Source organism: Caloenas nicobarica, chromosome 2, assembly GCF_036013445.1.
Source record: "Caloenas nicobarica isolate bCalNic1 chromosome 2, bCalNic1.hap1, whole genome shotgun sequence".
NCBI lineage: Eukaryota > Metazoa > Chordata > Aves > Columbiformes > Columbidae > Caloenas > Caloenas nicobarica.
The window spans coordinates 162,834,851-162,856,857 of NC_088246.1; the positions used below are offsets into that span (position 1 = coordinate 162,834,851).

Below are 22,007 nucleotides of genomic sequence, written 5' to 3' on the forward strand. Positions count from 1 at the left end.
AATAGGGGCCAGCTGGGAAGCATGAGGCTGAAACCAGACCCCAGTGCTTCTGTAGCCAAGAGTAATCATTTCTTTAGACATAAGGGGGACTCCTTCTTTCTATGCACAAGGAGACACTTTCCCTTAAAGCCTTCCATGTGCTATTTGCTGTAACCAAGAGATGGCAGAGAGAGAAGGAAGACTCAAATTGTCTGTGGCCTTCCCTTGTTTTCCTGAGAGTGCTGCACTGAAGCCATGTCTATAAATTTGAGCGTGAAACCAGGTAGAAGTCACGGTAGCTCCCGTAAAGCATCAGATGAAGCCAGGAATTGACAAGAAGAGGTAAAATGAGCCTTAATGAGCATTCTGATCTTCCTGGTCTTGTTCTACTCTTGTTGCCCTTGGGTATGGACCACCATTTCTCTGTCCCAGAGGCAGTTTGGAGGAACTGGGAGATCTGTTTCCCTGTGAGAACCTACCTGTCCTCCCCACGAGGTGCTAGAAGCCTAAAAGGGCCTAACAAGGACTCAGCTGTGCCATCATTTACAGACCAGAATCAAGCAGAAGATCACAGAATCACAGAGTCATTCTGGTTGGAAAAGACCCTCAAGATCGAGTCCAACCATAACCTAACTCTACCACTAAACTATGTCCCTAAGAACCTCATCTACACATCTTTTATACACCTTCAGGGATGGTGACTCCACCACTTCCCTGGGCAGCCTGTTCCACTGCTTCACAACCCTTTCCATAAAGAATTTTTTCCTAATATCCAATCTTGATGCAACTTGAGGCCATTTCCTCTTGTCCTGCTTCTCTGTCTTACCTGCTTATGTTGACAGGTACCAAACTTGTGCAAGGAGGTGTCTTCGATTATGGTCACTTTCTGGCTGAAGTTTGGAACTGAGGGGTCTGATGGGGTCTGGGTTTCACCAGGCTCAGTAAAATACACACAGGACTGCTTCCAGATGGAGTCTGTGCCTACAGATTATGGTAAAAAAAGAGCAAAATTTGTCTTTCCTCTCCCAGTTTCAACACCCTCCTATGTCATCATATTGCCCAACATGATCAGAGCCCCTCACTAGCTTAGGGAAAAGAGATAGAGGGAAGATGACTCTCGTGAGATCATGTATCAGACGTCTAGAAACCTTACCAGAAATTCTGAGTTACTAGGCTTATGGTCTTGTAAGGAGTCTGGTCCCTACCCCTCCAAAGTGCATGGCTTTCTGCGGACCTCAGGTGTCCTGGTTTCAACCTGTTTTGCAAGGAACACTGGGACACCTTGTCCTGAAACGAGACTGCCAAATGAACAGTTGGATGTGGCTGTGAGTCAGCAGGCGAGACACCTATACAGAGCAAGTTCACCACCTGCCTGCAGCAGGCAGGGTTGTTCCTTCTAATTTTATTCAGTTTTAGCTTGTGGTTCGTGCTCATTTTAACCACTTAGGATTCTCTACCATCTCTCAGTTCCCCATGTTATGAGAGAAGGATTGCTCTGACCAAATGACATCCTTGATGTCTAAGGAGGTCATCTGGTCTCCTTCTACAATCAGAAAGAAATGGGTGTTTCTGGGGTGAGATGCATGTCACTCTAAAACAAGATGGTGAAATAGCCTACCCTCTAAAAGTGCTTATTTCCCTCCTTTAATTATGAAGGGCTCAGATAGACACATTTGTACTGTAGACCTCTAAAACTGGCTGAGATGTTGTCCACTCTGGCAATGCTTTGGAGGATTGCATGTGGTCTTGCAGCAAGCTCAGAATATAGTTCAGTATGCTTTGCTTTTGCTTCCCTTTAAATATTGCTCTGCAGGGAGAAGTGGGTCTCTTGAGGATAGGAAATGATATTTTACATGTAATTGATTTGAAGTTCCCTAGAGCTCCGTTCACCCATCAATGCCCAAAAGGCCTTGTCCTCCTGGATGTAGAGATGCAGGCATGACTTATGCCTCTTATTAATGAGTTTTAGACTCAGTCTTCCTAACAAGTTGAACTCACAGTCTTTTTTTCCTTCAGTATTTTGGGTGAAGATTCACCTATTTATCTCTCGTTCACACACATTCCTGCACTCCCTTTTGTGAAGGATTGTGAAAGGAGAGGCTGAGGGTGAAGGAGAACAAGGGTTGAAAACAATGTTGAATTTAACACACCTGGACAGATTCTTTTGGAGGGTGAAACTCCTTTATTTCATCTTTCCTCATAATCCAGTTTTACTGGCATCATTTGTTATACTTACCTCCCACCTTGAAATACACGCGTGTGCTGTCAGCTCTCACCCTGCACACCAGCAGACACATCAGCTGGTGTCGTTTCCAACCTTGGACCCTTTATTTTGGATGTCTAAAGTTAGGCCCCTTGAATACCCCTCACTGCAAGTTTATTGCAGCTTTGGTGGCAATAGATGGACCTCTACTCACATTCAGGCTGCTTCAGCCCAGGGACACATTATGGGAAGCACAAGGAGGACTATGTTGTGAAGTCATGAAGATACACAGATACTTACTGTCTACCAGGACACAGTGGGCTTGAACAGAAAATTTCAGATTAGGCATGGATCTGCACTAGGTCCAGGTGTGCGGGGTTGAGATATTTGTTTTGGTGACAACTTCTACAGCTGGGAAGTGCTGGTGCTAACCCTCGTGTTTAGGTACTCACAAAATATATCTCACAGATGTGTTGTGATCTGTAAAGTCCATGGGGTTGTGCCAGATCTACACTTAGTCTTACTAAACATCTTGGCCAGTAGATGTTGCTCTTGGCTCACACTGATGTGCTCAAAAACCACGTATCCAACCTGAGACATCTGGGAACCCTCTGAAACCACACAGTGCAAATCTCTCCCTCAAGCAGTGTTCTGCTTTTGGCCATTACGGACCATCTCAGAGGACCACAGAGAAAACCAAAATACAACACAACTCCTCAGGCAGCAGTCACTTGTAATTAGTAGATATAATTATTAGCTGTTGTTTGCTTTGTGCTAAGTGAGAATTACTGGACAAGCCATCAATATTTCTAGCAGAGGTGCTGGATTGTACTTATCAGAAAGGTGAACAGGTGCAGAGAGAGAAATGGTGGGACTAAAACATGATGAGAGAGGCTAGAGTCAAACAGGTATTGGTCTGGGGGCTGTGGGGGCTCACCTGGAGTGGAACACCATGATCTTTTTGTGACATGTGGAACAGGTGTGATGTGTGTCTGATGGCTTCAGATAAAAGTCATGGAGAACAGAGTGGAGAGCAAGGGTGAACTCTGGGGATTGTATCCATATGATTATCCAGACGGGATTTAATAATGTTTTTAGTTTCATGGAGTGTCAGAGGAAAATTAATTGCTTGATGTATTGGCTCTCCATCCTGAATAGTCCTGGCAATCGATGATAACCCAGCCACCCCTGACTCCTCTGAGCACCAATGGCAACAGAAGAAAAAAAGGAAATGCAGAGAAATCTTCCTCCGTGAGTCTCCATACTCTGTTCTCATGTGGACTGATTTCCACACAACTTTCAGGATTGTGCTGGGAGAAAAATAACATCCTTGGTCTGTTCCAAATCCACCCATTTGTGCAGGCAATTTTACAGCTCAGGGATGTTTGTCTGCTTTTTCTTATAGACAAAATAGCCGATGCACATGATGATTAACATTTAAGTACAGTCAGTAATGTGTAAAGTAGTCTGAATCTCTGTATATCTATTAATATATCCACTCTTCTCTTCACTCTCTGTGCATATTCACCTCTCTCGCTCTGCAGTACCAATTGCAGCAGTATTTAGGCACTGCCTCATGCAAGCTCTTAGGATCAAGGACTGCCTGTGACTGTTTTGCTTGTAGAGTGCCGATCCCAGGACAGCTCTCATCTTACTCAAGGCCTCTTAACACTGCTGGAATATAAATGACAAATACAAATGACAGAAAAAATAATTTACAAATGCCTTGGTAAATGCTGAGTCTTCATGGCAACTCCTCATCATCTGTACTGATATAATCTCTTTAAAACTGTGCCTTTCTTTTCTTAAGAAGGACCTCAGACCAAGGGAATTTCATGTCAGATTTGTCTGCTGGAAAGAATGGTTTTAAACAGGATAGACCTTGATCTCTGTTGGCTGAAGATCACGGGCATCAGGGTTTGGCACAGCAGACTCGGAGTTAGAAAATGCTCATAAAAATTCATCAGATGTTCATTAGGGAAAAGTCTTTATTTTAGCAGTCATAACAGGAGAAATCAGAGTGACACCTCACCTGTAGCAAGGTAACTTGGCTACACAGGCCATTCTGCATCAAGTCACTATGAAGAACAAGATCTCAAATCCTATTTCATTTTTTAAGATAAAAACATGGGATGAGACCACAAGTTTGCTGCCTGCAAGACCAGATGGAGTTACATTTCCTTGTGTCACCCTGGGACTTTGAAGGGACATAACAGGCATGTGTGAGTAATCCCTCTCACCATTTATAGAAAAGGTGATGACTTTGTGAACAGTTGTTTATGAATCAGGACAGGAATTGCCTTAATCTTTATAATCCATCTTCCCTAAGGGATCTGTGAGCGAACTGCTGTGCCTGCAGTCTCTTTTACAGTGCCACAACTTCATATTGCCAGCAACAATGCTAATGACTCATGCACCCACCACACCTTCGCATCAATGTCAAAAGATCAATATTAGCCTCTTAATTATCACGTTGATCAAGACTGATTATATTGATTTCTTACCCTTGATGCTCAGGCACGCTGGATACCACGTGGTCATTATCCCAGATGCAGAACTGCTGTTGCTTGCTCCTTAAACTATCATGAAGCAATTTAGAGGCAGCTTTTCATGGTGGTCCCAGTTGCCTGTGGGACACACTGATGAAACCATTGTCACTGACCACAGGTGTTTGCTATATAATAAATCTCCTTCATTCATCTGCAGCCACGATTCCCAAGGTCAATCTGCTCATACTCAGATTCCTGTTTCCTACCTTAAACAGTGGCAGATTCAAAGAAACATGTTCCTCCATTTCCAAAATGCTCAAATTAATTTGAGCATCCAGTAATGCTCAATTGATTGTAATAGTGACTGTTCAGCATCAGATAAATCAGAGACCCTGCAAAGACCAGGCACTGAAAGACTTCATGACCAACTTCAAGATTTATGATACCAAGGGTCCGATCACCTACTAGACGGTCCACTGTAGTTGGTGTATCAGAGGAGAGATACGTTTTGTGGAAAATGACTGGCAATGGGATATGAGGTTTTTCAGAGGCTCATATCATACTTCACATGACCTTCAGAGACCTGTGTGAAGGTCTAAACTTGTATTTCTTTCCAGTTCATGATTGCATACAGGGAAAGATTTGGCCCTGTATGCTACACAGTGCCTCTAAATTGTGTGCACATCCTTTGTTACTGCTAATATTTACCAATCATGTACAAACTCAGGGCAAACTCTGCCTATGCCAAGACTGCATCCAGTAGAAAATTCAGAGTTTCAACTTAGGCTGATCTTTTGCATCCTACAGAACATGAAAACCTTCAAAGATTTCCTTTTTTTAAACACCTTAGGGAACAGATGTCCAGGAGGGAAATCCGTTCCCAACACAGTGGGGTTTAGAGTGGAAAGCTCCCTCCCCTTCCCATTATAGTCCAATCAAAGACCCCACATTCCTGAAAAAGAGAAAGATGCTGCATCTCTCTGCGTGTTTTGAAGTTCTGGTTTGCTCACTTGGGAGCTTAGGGTCTGGCAGAGGAAAGTAAAAGACAGATTCATTCCTCAACTTCATCACCTGTCCTGGTGCAGTAACCCCATCACTTACCCTGGACACCTCAAGTGCAGACATATCTCTACGTTTTTTCCTCCCATCATTGTCAAGGCTGAGACTGGATTCTACCGTGCCCAAACTGGTCCCAGGCGTTAATCCATAATGTCATTGCTGCTCCCAGTGGGAGCAGTCAGCCCAGTAAAGGGTCTCAGATGCTCACCGGTACGATGCAATTTTCGTTCCCAAACAATCCAGTTCAGACAGCATCTCTCCCAAGGGCTGTTTTAGCTGTTATCGGACACTGCTGGGTATCTTTTCTCAGCAAAGTGACCTCCTGAGCTCCCTAGGCATGCAGTCCTTATTGACCCCCAACTTTGGTTCCCAGATAAGCTCCTCTCTGCTCTATATTCTAACCCATTATACACACACCAGCATTTAACTCCCCTGGATATTTTCACTCACCTTGCCCAAGAGGTATTTGACCTGACCATTCTGTCTGTCCCCCTTTTCATGAGGGGACTTAAAAAGAAACAAAGACAGAAACTACACACAGAGACAAGCCTAAAGCCTGCTCCCTTCTGCAATGAAAAACACGTGTCAAAGGACAAGCGGTTAAAGGCAGCCTCTGCCCAGCAAGGCAGCCAGGATTAGCATCTTCCCACCACAGGATGAGTGTAACCGACAGCTCTGCAAAGGAGAGGACACCGAAGGGAGAAATGCTTGCTGACAACTTGCTTGTTCGCCAGCCTTCCTCAGAGGTGTGCACGCACACCGAGCGCTTTCATGTGGTTTTCAACCGCCTTCGTTCCCCTTCCGGGCAAAATCCTTGTTACTGACATTTCCGTGTGAAGAGGGTTTGGCTGTGCGTATCAAAATGTCATTAAATATTTGGTTTAATAACTGCCAAGGCGGCTGCCTCAGCATTGCGCTGGAGTTTGCGTTTCTGGCGCTGTCTCGGGAGCAGTTAGTGGAGCCAGGAGTGCCGTGAGCCACGAATAGTGTCTGCAGAGTGACGTCTCCTTGGCAAAACTGCTCTGAGCAGGGGGACACTTGGCTCCTGGGTTGTGCTCCTGGCTGATTTACTTTACATCCTCCTGTAATATGCTTACCTTAAGAAAATCTGACTCCTGTCTGTGCTGTACAGCAGATGTCCTGTGATACTGTGGGCAAGCCTTTTAGCTTTTCAGCCCCTCTCCAGTATGTCTTGCAGAGGCAATGGTAGCAAAGAGAAATATGTCGTAGCTCATGGAGGGTTGAGAAACTGTGATCTTGGGGACCATAGAAATCCTTCAGCTGGAAATGCTGCTCAGGAAACAAGCTGAAATTACATGGGGCTTGCAAAGCTCTGGCTGTTACAACATGTCACTGCATTTATGTGATTATGTAATGCTCTGCAAGTTCTATATACCTTTTAAAAGGTGAAAACACCTTTGGTGGAACCAAGACACCTCAAGCCAGGCCAAATGGAACATGAAAGGAAATTTTACAAGTGCCCTTGTTTGATTTCCTTTTTGAAGGAGCTTTTATGAAAATATATAGTGACACTCATATCAGGAGAGGTTTCAGTCAACTTGGGCTGCACAGCTAGATTTTAATGCGTTCATATATTTCTCACCATACAGAGGCACGCATGTGTCTATGCTAATATGTCCCCCCTGTGCTTTGCACCGGGGTCTGCAATAACTTGAAGCAGCAAATATTGTGTGAACTCAGCTCTGATATGATTTATACAGTATCAGAGAGGTTCAGGGCGGGAAAGCATTTCATTCTTCCCCGGGGGTGCATGCTGAATTTTTCTTCACAAGTCTGTTCTCTGATATTTTGCCTGCTCTGCTTTGAACTAAGTTAAGTGATTAGGCCTCTACGGCTTTCTTAGGGGAAGACTTTTCCACAATCTTATTTGATCTCCCGCTCCAGCCTAAACATTACCTTTCTCATTTCCCTGCCCACCTCCCCCACTAATTCCACATAAATAATCTCTCTTTATCCCTAGTGTTTCATTTGCAGGGATTCATGTAATAAGCACAGCTTTATGCTGGGTTTCTTTGAAAGCTGAGCACTCTGGCCTCATTTCCATCCTCCTTAAGTGATCTGTAGAGCAGGGGGAGACTGAAACTGGTCCTATAATGTTTGTCCAAATTGGGCCTCGTTATCTTCATTTGCAGGGACTTGTGAATGTTATGGAAATCAATGACAGCTTTGGCCACTCAGCAGCTTTGTAAATCACATCACTTCTTTGGGTATCCGGAAGTGAGGGATCTGAGCAGCTTTTTGATTTTTGGTGGGGAATACTGGCTTGACCTTGAGCTGCCTGTGCTCTGAGCACATCTCCATGAAAGAGAGTGACAGTGATAAAGGTAGGAAGAGGCCGAGCAACTGGAAAAGCACCTGAAACCATCGTGTTGGCCAGATCACATGTCTTGCAGCCCAATATCTTCTCATTAGCCGTGGCCACCAAGGGAAAAGAGCAGAAGAAGACAAGCATATAACATCTTTCCACCCTTCAACATCTTGCAGCCCAGAGACCATCTGGGCAAAAGCTGCTGTCTTTGCATCTAATAATATTTGATGGGTTTCTCTTTCATACATTTCCCTAGTTACTTTTTGTACTTGTAGAAACTTTGGTACCTTTTGCATGCTGTGACAAGCATTGCACAGCTTGACAGTGCTCCATGCCTGCAAATTATATCCTTCACTGGTTTCACACCTGCCTCCTGCTAGTTTCATTTGACACCCCTCAATTCGAATATTGGAAAAGAAAATGAACAGCCATTCCCTGGTTACCATGCCCTGGTCACTCATGAACTTTTATTGTGTCTTCATCTTTTCCTCATCCCCATCCATCTCCTTTCCCTGGAGAAGAATCCTAATGTGTTCTTATGGCTGTTGTTAATACAAAATTTGTCAGATGTAAACACACACATCATGGAAAAGATTATTCTGCCTGTGCAGATCAATGTCCCTGGCTTGGATTTCCCTTATCTTACTCACTTGCTAGTTTAGCTTGAAGTTTGCTAGTATGGATGCATGCATCAGCCTTGATCTCTTCCCTTCTGCTCCACCCCTGAGCATCCCAAAGAAAGTTTTATCCACTCCAGACTTCCATCCGCAAATTCTCTTTTCTTTATAGGACAAAAAGTCCTATAGCCCTTTAGAAAAGGGTTTTCATGGCATTATCAAGACTGTCTTTCATGATGACTCACAATAATGGGTTTCACTGGCTGAATCTCTTTCCTTAGAAGTTACTCCTTGTGCGTGGTCCATTTTCACTTGGTATATTTCCAAGGTACCTCTGCCTATCATGTTTCTTTGATCATCTCTGGGTCTTTGTTTTTAATTGAATTTGTCATTAGCCAGATAACCTCATGATACACAGTGTGGATGTTGGGCAGGAGGGCCTACTTACCCCCAGCCTTTTTGGTTTTGTTTTGGTTTTGGTTTGTTTTTTTTTTTCTCATTCCATCAATAACAGAGGCATCAAGTTCATAGGTCATTCATCAAAAGCTTTGGCATTTGAAAGAGGAAGGTTGTACAATAAGAGCTGGAATGAATTATTTTGCTTTTTAGGGAACTTGGGGGGGTCAGCTTTGATATTAGTGAGCATAATACACGAAACAGCAAGGTGCTATGTGGGATTTATTTTTGAAAGGGCAGAGAATGAACGACTGGAGCAGCTCACTTGTGCTGCCAGAGCCTTTCATCACATGGGGTATGAGGAGGGAACACCTTCCAGAAAGACTTTGTTTTCCTTTCTTCCACAGAAGGAGCAAAGTGAATGCATGGCTCTCCAGGGAAAGATCACTGTTTTGTGTAATAGAGGGCTGTCTTCAAAATAATCCCTTCTGGACTTGCTCTTTCCCATCACAGTAAGAAAGGAGAGTGATAAAACCCAGTGGAGCAGCTCTCTCACTTTCCCTATTGTATAACATATTTAACTTTCAGATGGTATAAAACAATCTTACTCTCAATCTCCTTTCACCATCCTTCCCTCTATTTGCATAAGAAATAACATTTTTTTAATTCATTTGCAAACCACTGCATATTCTCAGGTCTTTAGATACTGTGATATAAAGTCCACTACATATCTTTCCAGAGGTAGCACACAGAACTGTGGTAGCTTTATTTAGTCTCGGCATGTTTTTCAGACACAAGATGCCCTGGCATGATGAGTCTGAGAGAGCTGCCAACAAGAAGTGTCTGCAGCTGGGGTCAGTGGGAGGCTAAATAAAAAAAAAAATATCAAAACACAAAATCGGAGGTGGATGTAGTGTGTCAGCAAAGACCCTTTTGCTGTGCTCTATTGATTGTTTTGTGTTGATTCCTTAGTTTTTTGCTGTTGTCGCTGCCATCTAATTTAAGGAATTGCTGTTAAATTAGAAGGCATGATTGACTGACTGGCATCTGAGACACATCACAGCTGTCAGCTGCAAAGATAAACTCTGGATCAGGATGCAAATCTTCCCAAAGATCAAGGTTGTTTGGACAAGGCGTCTAAATGGAGCTCTCTCAGTTAATTTGTAGTAGGAAAGACCTATTCTATTGGCATCTCTGCTTAAGATTCAGAACAAGAAATACTAAATATGAACTTGCCAGCTGATTCTGACCATCTTGAAATTTACTTCATTTGGCTGTGGAGAATTAGAATGTATTGGATCAGCCTAGCGTGAAAAGTAATATGTTTTAGTACGTGATCATGTTAAGAACTGACTGAGGAGGATCAAAAAGCCCTTTAGAAACTGGATTAAAGACCTCCCTGAATGACAGTCTCTGTGGCACTCAAAACAGTCCCATGAGCAGCAGCCTCACTTGCAACAGCCACCTTCACCAAACTCTTGCTAGGAGATAGGACTGTTCTCAAAAAAAATAAAAAATACAAGACAAACCTTGCTACATGATTGAGGTGATAGCCGTTGGTTATGATGGAGACCTCTGGAGCTGGAGGCGTGAGCCACAGCTACTCCAGTTAAAGCGAAAAAAGAACAAAGTGAGAAAGGTCTGCAGTTCTGCAAGGCTGTAGCTAAGCAAAACTTTGCTAAGTGGGAGCAGGTTGGGTGTGTGACCTTCACAGAAGTCAGTGCCTTTGAAAAGCAAAATCCTTCATAAAGGAGTTGCAGCAGACTCATTATTTCTGGATTAAGGACAGATGGCAACTCAACCTGCATTGATCAGCGGGCTGCAGCAGTTTGTTGAGAGCTGATGAAACAGGACACCAGGGGCAAAAGGGAATGTCTGCAAAGGGTCCAATTAACTTTGGTGGGATTCCATCTTGTATTTTGCATGGGTTGCTTGCTTCTTGGCATCAGCGAGGCCTCCTTCAACTCCATGTTTGAAATGTAAAAAGGGGCAGAACAGGGAACTGTGCGGCAGACAGGTGAGAATTTGCACCAGTACAGGTTAGGGGTTGACCTGCTGGAAAGCAGCATTGCGGAGAGGAACCTAGGAGTGCTGGTCGACAACAGGTTGACCATGAGCCAGCAATGTGCCCTTGTGGCCAAGAAGGCAAATGGTACCTGGAGTGTGTTAAAAAAAGCGTGACCACTCTGCTTTGGTGAGGCTGCATCTGGAGTACTGCATCCAGTTCTGGGCTCCCCAGTTTAAGACGGACAAAGTATTACTGGAGGGAGTCCAGTGGAGAGCTACAAAGAGAATTAGAGGTCTTGAGCATCTTTCTAATGAGGAGAGACTGAGAGAGCTGTCTGTTCAGCCTAGAGAAGGCTGAGAGAGGATCTTATCAATGCTGATAAATATCTCCAGGGTGGGTGTCAAGAGGAAGGACCAGACTCTTTTCAGTGGTGCCCAATGATGGGATGAGAGGCAGCAGGCACAGACTGAAGCATTGGAGGTTCCATCTAAACACAGGGAGAAACTTCTTTACTTTGAGATGCCAGAGAGGTTGTAGAGTCTCCTGTTCTGAAGACATTCAAGACTCGCCTGGACACATTCCTGTGCGATCTGCTCTGGGCGACCCTGCTTTAGCAGGTGGGTTGGACTAGATGATCTTCAGAGGTCCCTTCCAACCCCAACCATTCTGTGATTCTGTGATTTCTTGGAAGATGGGAAGTCCTTGAGTGTCACTGCAGCTCAACAAGTCACTCTGCATCGAGTTATGGGGCATGTATGCATTCACTGCAGTGACAAAATCCCAGTCGTGTCTCTTCTGCAGCATCTGCATTGGACTAAAAGCATCTGTGTGTTGCCACAGCTCAGCTGCTCCATGGCCATGGTAGCTCCTTCACTTGTTACCCAGCCATCCCTTTCTACCAGCCACATGCTTTCAAGTCCTGGGCAGAAGAGTGAAGTATTTTACTCGTGGCACAGCATTTTTTCCCTCCTCAAAGACTGGATGGGTATAACTTCATATAATAGGCCTTTAACCGCTTGTTTACAGCACCACTAAAAAAGACAAATCGCTTGAAACAGCAAATGACTAGACCCAGGAAAAGAAGGGAGATTTCAAAAGGTTTATCTGGCAGCCAATAAACAGGATAAATAACATGCAGTATTTCATTTGTCAGGACCATGGGACAACCTGATGATAAAAAAGGACTACTCCATAAACGGGGGAATACCTTTGTCTTGGCTATAAATGCCTGTGTTGATTTAATAAGTGTTCTGGTACTTCTACACTAGCTTCTCTTTAGTACGCACAAATGGGATGGAAACTGAGGAATAAGGAGGGGAAGGAAGTTATCTGTGCTCAGCTTCATAAAAAGATTTCATTCCATTTAAGGGCTTGAGATCATGATGGTTTTTATCTTATTTTGACTTGTTCTCCCATTGCTGCTGAAAAGCAGAATAAGAAGTCAAAAACTGGAACCTTCACTATCCCTCACTCTTTCCTGTAGTGAGACCAGGCAGCATCTATTTCTATTTATTTTGGGGGGTTTAGTGTCTCATAATAGGCTGCATCCTGAAATGCAGACCTGTTTGAGTAACCCATCATCAAACTGGAGACGTCATGACAGGCAATCAGTTTGGCTAACAAGTCTGTATTTTACTTACCAGCACAATACAAAATGAGCTTTTCAGGCACTGGAGCAATTATGCATTTTGACTCAAAAAACATCGCAAGCAAATTAAATCACCAGCCTAGCCAAGGTTTGTGTAGAGCTGCTTTTTCCCTTCCCCAGCCCCACTCCTAATTTGCAAGGGAGTGAGAGTAAAGAAAGACATCCTCAAAAGGGCAAGCGAGGAGTTGATTAGTTCCTAAATGTATCTGGTTACAGATATCCTATTGACCAGCTGAAGCAAAGTATCAGGATACTTGCCATTATACCAATGGCCTCTCTCACAACTGAAACACAATCTGTCTCCCATCAGGAAAGAGGAGAGACAAGCCTGTTTCCCTGTGCTGTTCAGAAAAGGAACCAGCAGAGAAAGTGACTTTCAAGCCAAAGACAGTCTTCCTCAAGGTCAAATATTTATTGTGTGCCAATAAGAACTCCATCTTCCACACTGCTGCCAGGATCTCTGAGCATCTTCACTAGCCTGTGTTTCCATCCTCCTCTGTTTTCCCATGTTATCCCCATTACTGAGTATCTAAGCAGCTTCCACTGCATTCAGCAGTGGGAATGATGTTGAGCATGTGTTTATTCTCACACTGTCTTGGGAGGAAAAGTTAGATACAGCTAGGTTGGTGATAGTAGACTATCCCTGTTTTGGGAGCAGGAACAGAACTCCACGGTGTTATGCTATGGAGGCAGATGAGTATCTGCAAGGGGTGCTGGTAATGTCCCCATATTGTGATCTAGTACCTAACTGGGCTGTTGAGGACCCTCATTTTTCCAGAAAGGGCTGGTTTTCTGCCTGGGGTGTGTGGGGAGCAGCAGAGTCCACAGCTCAGGGGACAGCCGTAATCTCCATTGCCTCATAAACAGCAATACAGGGAGACTGAGTCAGCTGAAATGGATCATTTGCATCTCTAAATCTCTGACTATTGGTGAGAAAAAGATCTTTATTTGATTTTTATTCTAAAAAGCAGCATTTGCCTTTCTCCCAATGTTTCATCTCTTCAAAAAACTACATCTTCAGCTCATTATCTTTATCTCTGCCTGTGCATGGTACACAGCTGAATTTCTTGGACATGAAACATCTCCAAGGGTGGTTTTGGGTAATGAGAGAATGCACAGCAGGAAAAGCAGCCATCTGAGTGTGGCCACCTCTGGGACGAAGGACCACCTATGCTTCTCCTCGTGAGCTGGGCAAATGATAGATCAGAAGCAGTCACCAGCTGTTAGAAGCAGAGGCCCATTACAGAGCAGATTTTAGCTTGCTGCATATGGTCGATGAGAAGCAAACTGACCACTGAGAGATATGACAGCTTATCCATCACTTGAAGGGCCTAGATGATGCCCTGCTGTCTTTTTACAACACAAATCCCAGCCTTGCTGGGCTCCCTGCAGGTGCTCTGCTGCAATGCTTTGGACTGTGAGAGGAAAGCCAGATTGAGATGGTCTTCATGGTCTATCCTGTCATCAACGTTTATGGTCTTCCCACCAGGGCCAGTTGCTCTTGGCAGTAAGCTGGAAATATTCAGGGTGGAGAAGGCTGCAGAGACTCAGCATTTGCCTTCTGTAAGTGGCAAGATCATCCCTGCAGCAAGAGGCTTGCTGGCTCCATCAGCTTGCAGGGCTGTGGCTGGTACAAGGGGGAAAGCTGCGCTTTGCTGGCACCAACTCTGAACATAGAATCACAGAATCATAGAATCATAGAATCACAGAATCGTAGAATCATAGAATCATAGAATAATAGAATTATAGAATAGTTTGGGTTGGAAGGGACCTTCGAAGCTCATCTAGTCCAACCCTTGCCATGAGCAGGGACATCTTCACTCAGATCAGGTTGCTCAGTGCCCTGTCCAGCCTGGCCTGGGATATCTCCAGGGATGAGGCATCCACCATCTCTCTGGGCAACCTGGGCTGGTGTTTCACCACACTCATTTAAAAGAATTTCTTACTCATGTCTGGCCTGAATCTTCCCTCCTTTAGTTTAAAACCATCACCCCTTGTCCTATCACAAGAGGCCCTACTAAAAAGTCTGTCCCCATCTTTCTTATAAGCCCCCTTTAAGTACTGAAATGCCACAATAAGGTCTCCCTGGAGCCTTCTCTTCTCCAGCTGAACACCCCAGCTCTCTCAGCCTGTCCTCCCAGCAGAGCTGTTCCAGCCTCGGGTCATTTCTGTGGCTCCTCTGGCCCCTCTCCAGCAGGTCCATGTGTGTCCTGTGCTGAGGACCCAGAGCTGGACCAGCACTGCAGGGGGGTGTCACCAGAGCAGAGCAGAGGGGCAGAATCACCTCCCTGATCTGCTGCCTACACTCCTTTTGATGTAGCCCAAGAACTGATTTGCCTTCTGGGCTGCAAGTGCACATTGCCAGTTCATGTCCCGTCTTTCATCCCTCAGTACCCCCATGGTGAAGGGAAGCCAAAAAAGCACTTTCACCTTATGGTGCTCCCAGATTGCTCCCTGTGGTTGCTGCAAGGGTGCTGGAGGGGAATATCGTTCCTCCACCAGTGTTGTCCTTGAGAGCAGTGCCTCAGTGTTGTTGTTGGTATCTGCAGTGTGGGGAAAAGAAGTGTCTTTTTCAGGAGCAGTGGGTGGCAGGACCCCTATCCCTTTCCAGCTCCCTTGTGCTATCTGCAGACAGACACACGTGTTTGCATGGGGAAAGAGGGAGGAGAGATAACCTCATTGATGTTGGATGTGTCTTGAAGTGTTTTTTGCAAATGTCTTCTGGGGTTAGGAGCCAGCACGCAAGAAAATGGGAAAAGGTTCTTCTCAGAGGAGGGGACCACTTTGCTGCAGCAAGCACAGAAAGAACTAGACTAATTAGTAATCACAGAATCACAGAATGTTAGGGATTGGAAGGAACCTCGAAAGATCATCTAGTTCAATACCTCGCCAGAGCAGAAACACCTAGATGAGGTTACACAGGAAGGCGTCCAGGCGGATTTGAATGTCTCCAGAGAAGGAGACTCCACAACCTCCCTGGGCAGCCTGTTCCAGTGCTCTGTCACCCTCACTGTGAAGAAGTTTCTTCTCATATTTAAGTGGAACCTCCTGTGTTCCAGTTTGCACCCATTGCCCCTTGTCCTATCATTGGTTGTCACCAAGAAGAGCCTGGCTCCATCCTCGTGACACTCACCCTTTACATATTTATAAACATTAATGGGGTCACTCCTCGATCTCCTCTTCTCCAAGCTCAAGAGCCCCACCTCCCTCAGCCTTTCCTCATATGGGAGATGCTTCACTCCCTTCATCATCTTTGTGGCTCTGCGCTGGACTTTAAAGGGGCAGGGTTTCCAGGAAGGTGAAGTCCCTCTTTAGACATAGGAAAGAGTTGAAGAGAAGTCAGTGAAATGGCAATGTTTCTTCCTTCCCCTCCTACCTTTTGACTTTCTGGGCTATCCTGTGCTGCCTAGTCCTACTACATTAAAAGACATCTCAGTTTTGGCGCCGGGCAGTGGGTACATTGCAGGGTCTGCCAGGTCAGTGTTGTCTTGGCTTCCTGGGTGCTGGGCTCTCACCGAAGCTGATGGAGATTTCTGGATTTTGCCCAGGTGGTTGGAACCCATGGTCGGCTTGGGGTGACTGCACCAAGGACTGCGGGGGAGGACTGCAGACCCGCATGCGAACCTGCAAGCCCCTTCCCAATGAAGGTCTTGTCTGCGAGGGAGTCCTGGAGGAAGGACGGCTGTGCAATAGGAAGGCGTGCAATAGTAAGTGGAGGCATGTTCCCTTGCACGGGCGTGAGCGGGTCACTCTTCTCAAGAGGAGCTTGGCCTCATGGCCATAAATAGTGAAGGATGCTCTAGAGGCATGGTGAAACTGCCGAAGGGTTGTGTCGGAGCAGCAAGCCCAGGGGAGCATGAGATTTCGGCTGTGCATGGCCCTGCCCTTCCTTGCCTGTCTCGTGGTCACGCATGCACATGCACACGTGCTGACACATGTCTTCTGACACACACATGCATGCAGATCCAGACCTTTATCCCAAAGAATAAGGGTTGATCTATCAGAATCTATAAGCAGGCTTACACCAAATATTTATATGCTGGTGATAGATCTGCCACTGATAGCAAAATATACATCCTTAAAGGCATTTCTTTGATATTTGGAGCTTCTCTCCCAAATAAATAAATAAAGTATACAGCTAAGAGAGATGTTAATATTTCATCTTAGTCCACTTTCTAGGTCAAGAACAGTGTTGCTGTCCCTTTCTTTTACAAAATGAAGCCTACAGGGCTAAGATATAGAGAAAGACGTGGCCATTAGTCAGACAAAACATGGAGCCTGAGCAAGGCAAAGTGTTTGGCAGATGCTTCGCTCTCCTCCTGTAATGCAGCTTCTCTCCAGAGGGCAGGGGACAAATTATCAACCCCAGTGAGCGGGTAGATATTGATGGCTGGAGCTGGTGACCTGCAGCACTTCCATCCCCAGTGTTTCTTTTGCCTTAACTGAGTGGAGAGGGAGGTGAAGAGGAAAAAACAACAGCAGAAAAAACTCAGGCCAGTAAACACAAGCAAATGGCAATTACAATTTTTCCCTTCTTTTTATTTCTCATTCATAGTAGAGAATGTTTGAATAACTCCTCTGACTGGTCAAATAACTAGGGAAAGTTCAGCTGTTTTCAAAGGCAAGGAAGTATCTCTTGATAAAGGAGAAGTTCAGATAGAGGGACATAAATATATTCCTCTAATAAGGGCTAAAATGATTTCATGCATTTTTTACCACTTTTATAAATTTAAATAATGTTGCAATTAGACTCTTTTTTTTTTTTAAATGAAACCTTATAGTATATTGAATTTCACCTCTTTGACTCACAGTTGCTAATTTCACTCTGAGGTTTGCCCACACTAGGGAAATTTAACCTATGTCTCCCACGCTTACTGGTGACTTTGGAGTCATAACACAGCCATGGCTTGAGACAACGAAGGCAAGAGTGCATCCACCCATGGGCAAGGATCTGGAAGCTGGACCTGAAAGGGGGTCCAGCTGTGGGATTTGAGTGTACCTGAATGGAGCTGAAGGAAGAGCCACACCAGTCTTGGTGGATAATTCTGTGAAGGAGAAGAAGGTGGAGGTGCAATTGTGGGTGGGTAGAAGCAGCTCTGCCAGCGTGGCCAGTCTTTAAACATGGGTACAAACATTACTACAGGCAAAAAACTCCTTACGGTGCCCCTCCTGTGCTGGATTTGTCCACAGACTATCTTTGCAGGACATCTGTCCCCATCCATAACCCCTCATGGGACTTGTTTGGTTCCTTCACAACCCTCATGAACTGAGGGGAGGTCCAGACACAGTTTTCCAGGTCCAGCCTCACTGACACTGAGCAAGGGGCATAACATCTTCCCTTGATCTGCCCCAGTGGCAAAACTTTGCTTTTCTCCATGCTAGATCTCCTGAGGTAGCTGTGGCAAAGAGTGATGAAATGGAATGGTGGGCAGCCATGGAGCCTGGAAGTTTGGGTTAGGTTTCCACCTCCGCTTCTTGCGCAGAGCACAACAGTGAAGCATGAATCACTGTTTACTCACTATTTACTCACTCATCCTTTCCATAACACAACATTCAACAAAGCTGATCCTAAATGCAGAAAAGCCTGATTGTGTCTGGAGAGGCTATGATTCAATAAATTATTTAATTTGTTTCCTGTCCTCTTTCCATTGCATACCCAGTCAACTCCTGCTCCAAATTGCAGCGTGGTTTGTTCAGCAGATCTTATTTGGAAAGAAAGGATCCTGAACCAAATGAAAGGTCCTAGTTTGGAAAGAGAGTACACCCACGGAATGGGGCAGTGCAAATAGATTCATCCTTTTGAAATAAATAAGTTAGTTGTGATTAATTTTCCCAAAGGTCTCTTCGCAGACAAACTGCTAAGCCTTGTTGTGATGCTTGCACACTGACAAGCTAGAAAGCATTTAAGGGAAAATGTGAACAATTAATCTTTCAAGACTTGTGCAAGCACATCTTGAAGTCCACATCCTACCTCAAGATAAACCTGTATCTCTTCTTATCTACCAAAGCTGTGCATTTGGTTCTGAACTCGCTCCTCAGCGAATTTGTCCCTTGTCTTTGCAGCCATGTCAAAGAGATGTGCACTTTTGACTGAGGAAGGGCTTTTAATTTTTCTGAACATATCCTTTCCTTCTCCTTGCTTTGATTTGTCACAAAACTTGAGAGAATTTAAAGGTAGAATAGAAATCCTTCTGTTTTAAATCTGTTATTGTCATACTGACTTTTGCGTATAGATTTGTCAGGAATGAGTAGGATGTTCGTTCTTCCACTTGAACTGTTATATATATGTTGCAGTTAAATAGATTCCAATTATTTTTTTTCTAAATTAAACAAAAAAATTTAAAAAAAAGAAAACGAAAGAAAGAAGAACAAACGAAAAAAAAAAAAGAAAGAACTGGACAGAAGACAGAAGAACATCTTTATCCTGAATTGTGAAGCATTTCAGTAGGTTGTAATAATACCTCTCCAGATACTGTGAAGTAGCTGACACCTGAATTTTCTAGTAGAAAACATGCAGGATAAAATACTCTTTCCTTGACCAAGGAACCATCTGTAATCTTAGTAAAGCAGCAAAACAAAACAGGGATGAGAACTTTGGTGTTTTCCTCTTTGCTGTGGCGGTAAATAGAAACTTGTCCAAGGAAACTAATACCATCACTGAAAAGTAAAATAAGTTGCTGGTCAAGCAAGTTAGATTAGAATGGCACATAAATTGCCATCACCCACAAGGTTAAATCCAACTCTATAGCTTCTCCTTCCTTTCTTCTGCCAAAGTGGCTCATAACCTCATGGCTGATTAACAAGAGTGTTTTAACTGTTTATTTGGATCTCCAGCAGCAGTGGGAGATTTTAGTCTGATACCACATCTAGGGCAGGTTCTCAGTGGGAGCAACTTTGGGTGCTGCCACTCAGCTCCCTGGAGCTGCTGAGACGAACTTTTGTGAAGGATCTATGAAGGCTTCACTGGTCATTTTATTTTGCCTGGCCATGGCAAATGCACTAGAGGGATCCCACCTTTCTTATCATGCAAGTCCTTCCCCAAGTGGATTTTCTCCAGGTCCTGCCATTCTTTCTCTTCCAGAACTGCCCCAGGTGGACCTTCAGCAAGTCTCACTGTGCGTCAGTGGGAATGATGACTCCCAGACTTTCCAAGAGGTGTGACTTCGGGCAGCTTGGTCACCAAAACATAGGTGTAGCCACGTGGTTCCCAGAGCTGAGTCTGGAGGCCATAGCATTGTTTGAAATCATTTCACAGGGATGGCTGAATGACTCCACAGGTGCCACTTGTATGTGGGCTTTATGTTTTTCCACTCGCTTGGGCCATCATCTCTGCTCTTTCATGCAATGGAGTCTCTTTCTTGATGATGTTCATCTGGCTAAATTTCCACAAGGATACATACCCAATCCCAACAGCAAGTGAGCCAGGTAAGTTATTTCCATGGGCCAAACCCAAAGCTGTAAAACTCTGAAGAAAAATTGTAATGAAGGCTCATCTCAAACCGGAAAGGAAACTTTGTCTAGTAATAGCACCTTGGTTTAGGCAGAGCCTTTTTTCATGGCAGCTGTTCAGTTCAAGAGACATAATCTGAAGGACAACATCCAGTGTTTGTTGTGACTCTGATTATTCCTTTCTAGAGGCAAAGGACTCAGTGAGATCCTCCTCTCCAGCACAGACAGGGGAGATTTCCTCCATCTATTGGATTTGGCCAGTTGCTGCTGGTTTTTAGATGGAGGGGAAAAAAAAGCCAACTCGAGTGTGGTGGCAAGTGCTTGCAGAGAAGCTCTCTGGGTCCCCCCGCTTTGGATGAAAGGGGAGACCCGCTGTGCTCCACTGGCATCTCTTGACTTTGTGGTGCTAAAAGCTGTGGTTGCTCACAACCTGGCACAAAGAGGGTCCTGGCACGGAGGCTGGACCTGCAACATAATAAGGACAACATCCAAACCAGAGAGGGGATGTCATGAGTCTGACCCTGGCACTGGAATTCGACAGCGCTGGAGAAATGCAAGAACAGTCCGAGATGTAGGTGGCCTGCATTTATTCTTGGGGAATGAAAATCAGCGGAGGAGCCAGCTGAAATCCTGCCATCCCATCTGGCAGAGGCAATGCAAAACCATCTTCTGACATTTATGAGTATGCAGATTGGGCAGATATGTCTCCCCTAGCCTGGGAAAGGGGTGGTTGCATCCTGCCCTAAGGTGTCAAAGTGTGACAATGGTGCAGTCCTGTCAATCCGTGCTGGATTTCCAGCATGAGGTGAGTTCAGGATCTGGCCCTTCGGCTGTATATCTGTTAGACGTGTGAAGAAAGGCATGTTCCACATGGCATTCAAAAGACTGAGCCTCAGTCCCATTCTCTGCCGCCCCTGATTTTCATTAAAAACAGCCTGTTTGCTGTAACCACTGAGCTGAAATATCCTGTGGACGTGTGAGAGCATCTTTACTCCTCACAGACCAGGCTAGAATTCGTTGCAAGCTGGAAGAGCACCTTGTCTTATATGTACCTGCTGCTGCTTGCAGGGACTTCACCCTGTCTTCCCTTTTAATGGTGGTTCGGACATTTAGTATCTGGGAGTTGCACATCTCCCCCAGCGACATTTTTACAAGTCTCAGATGTTCAAACCAAAATGCTTTGTGCTGTTTCCTTACCTGGTGCAATTGCCATATATCCTGTTGCCTCAAAAATTACCCTCTTCTAGGTCTGCTGAGATCTTGGTTGTTAGGGGTTGTTAGTGATTCTGCCCTTCTCAGTTTTACTCCTTTAGCAGCTGCTAGGTGCCCCAAAAACTCCACAGCCAACACCTTTTCCTTCAGTTTTACTGCACTGAGATATATTTACTCCATTTCAATGTTTTGGGGTGTTTTTTTTGGTGTTTGGTTGGTTGGTTTTGTTTGTTGTTTTTGTTTGTTTGTTTGTTTGTTTTTTAATCATCCCTTTCCGCTCTTTGATCTGGTCCATCCTTTCAGTCCTACTACTCCAGCTTGTCTGAATAATTTTCATGGTCCTGCTTTTTTCTTTGCCTCTCCTGTTTGGGGAATGAGCATAGGGGGGAAAGTGTGTAGCTCTGTTGAGACATGCTTGGATGTTAAAACCTTGGCCCACCACATTGCAACATCTCTGCAGTCATTTCTTTCTTTTCCCTCGGTTGTGTTTCAAGGTGCTGAGGTATTACATGTCCTCATTAGAAGTGTTGGTCTCTTGCTTCCACTTCCCACTGCTGCTGGCATTGCAAGATCATCTTCCCCATCAATGTTTAAGCTATGTTCTTACAAAATCTCACA

The 22,007-nt window shown here is 44.7% G+C and overlaps 1 protein-coding gene across 2 annotated transcripts in view; it reads left to right on the forward strand.

The window, feature by feature from the left end:
* ADGRB1 (adhesion G protein-coupled receptor B1) overlaps window positions 1-22,007 on the forward strand; it is a 213,245-nt gene that overhangs the window by 33,046 nt on the left and 158,192 nt on the right. For both annotated transcript variants that reach the window (XM_065627733.1, XM_065627734.1), the window contains one exon: window positions 16,277-16,435. In XM_065627733.1, coding sequence (XP_065483805.1) covers window positions 16,277-16,435 — 159 coding nt within the window. The remainder of the gene's footprint in view (window positions 1-16,276; window positions 16,436-22,007) is intronic.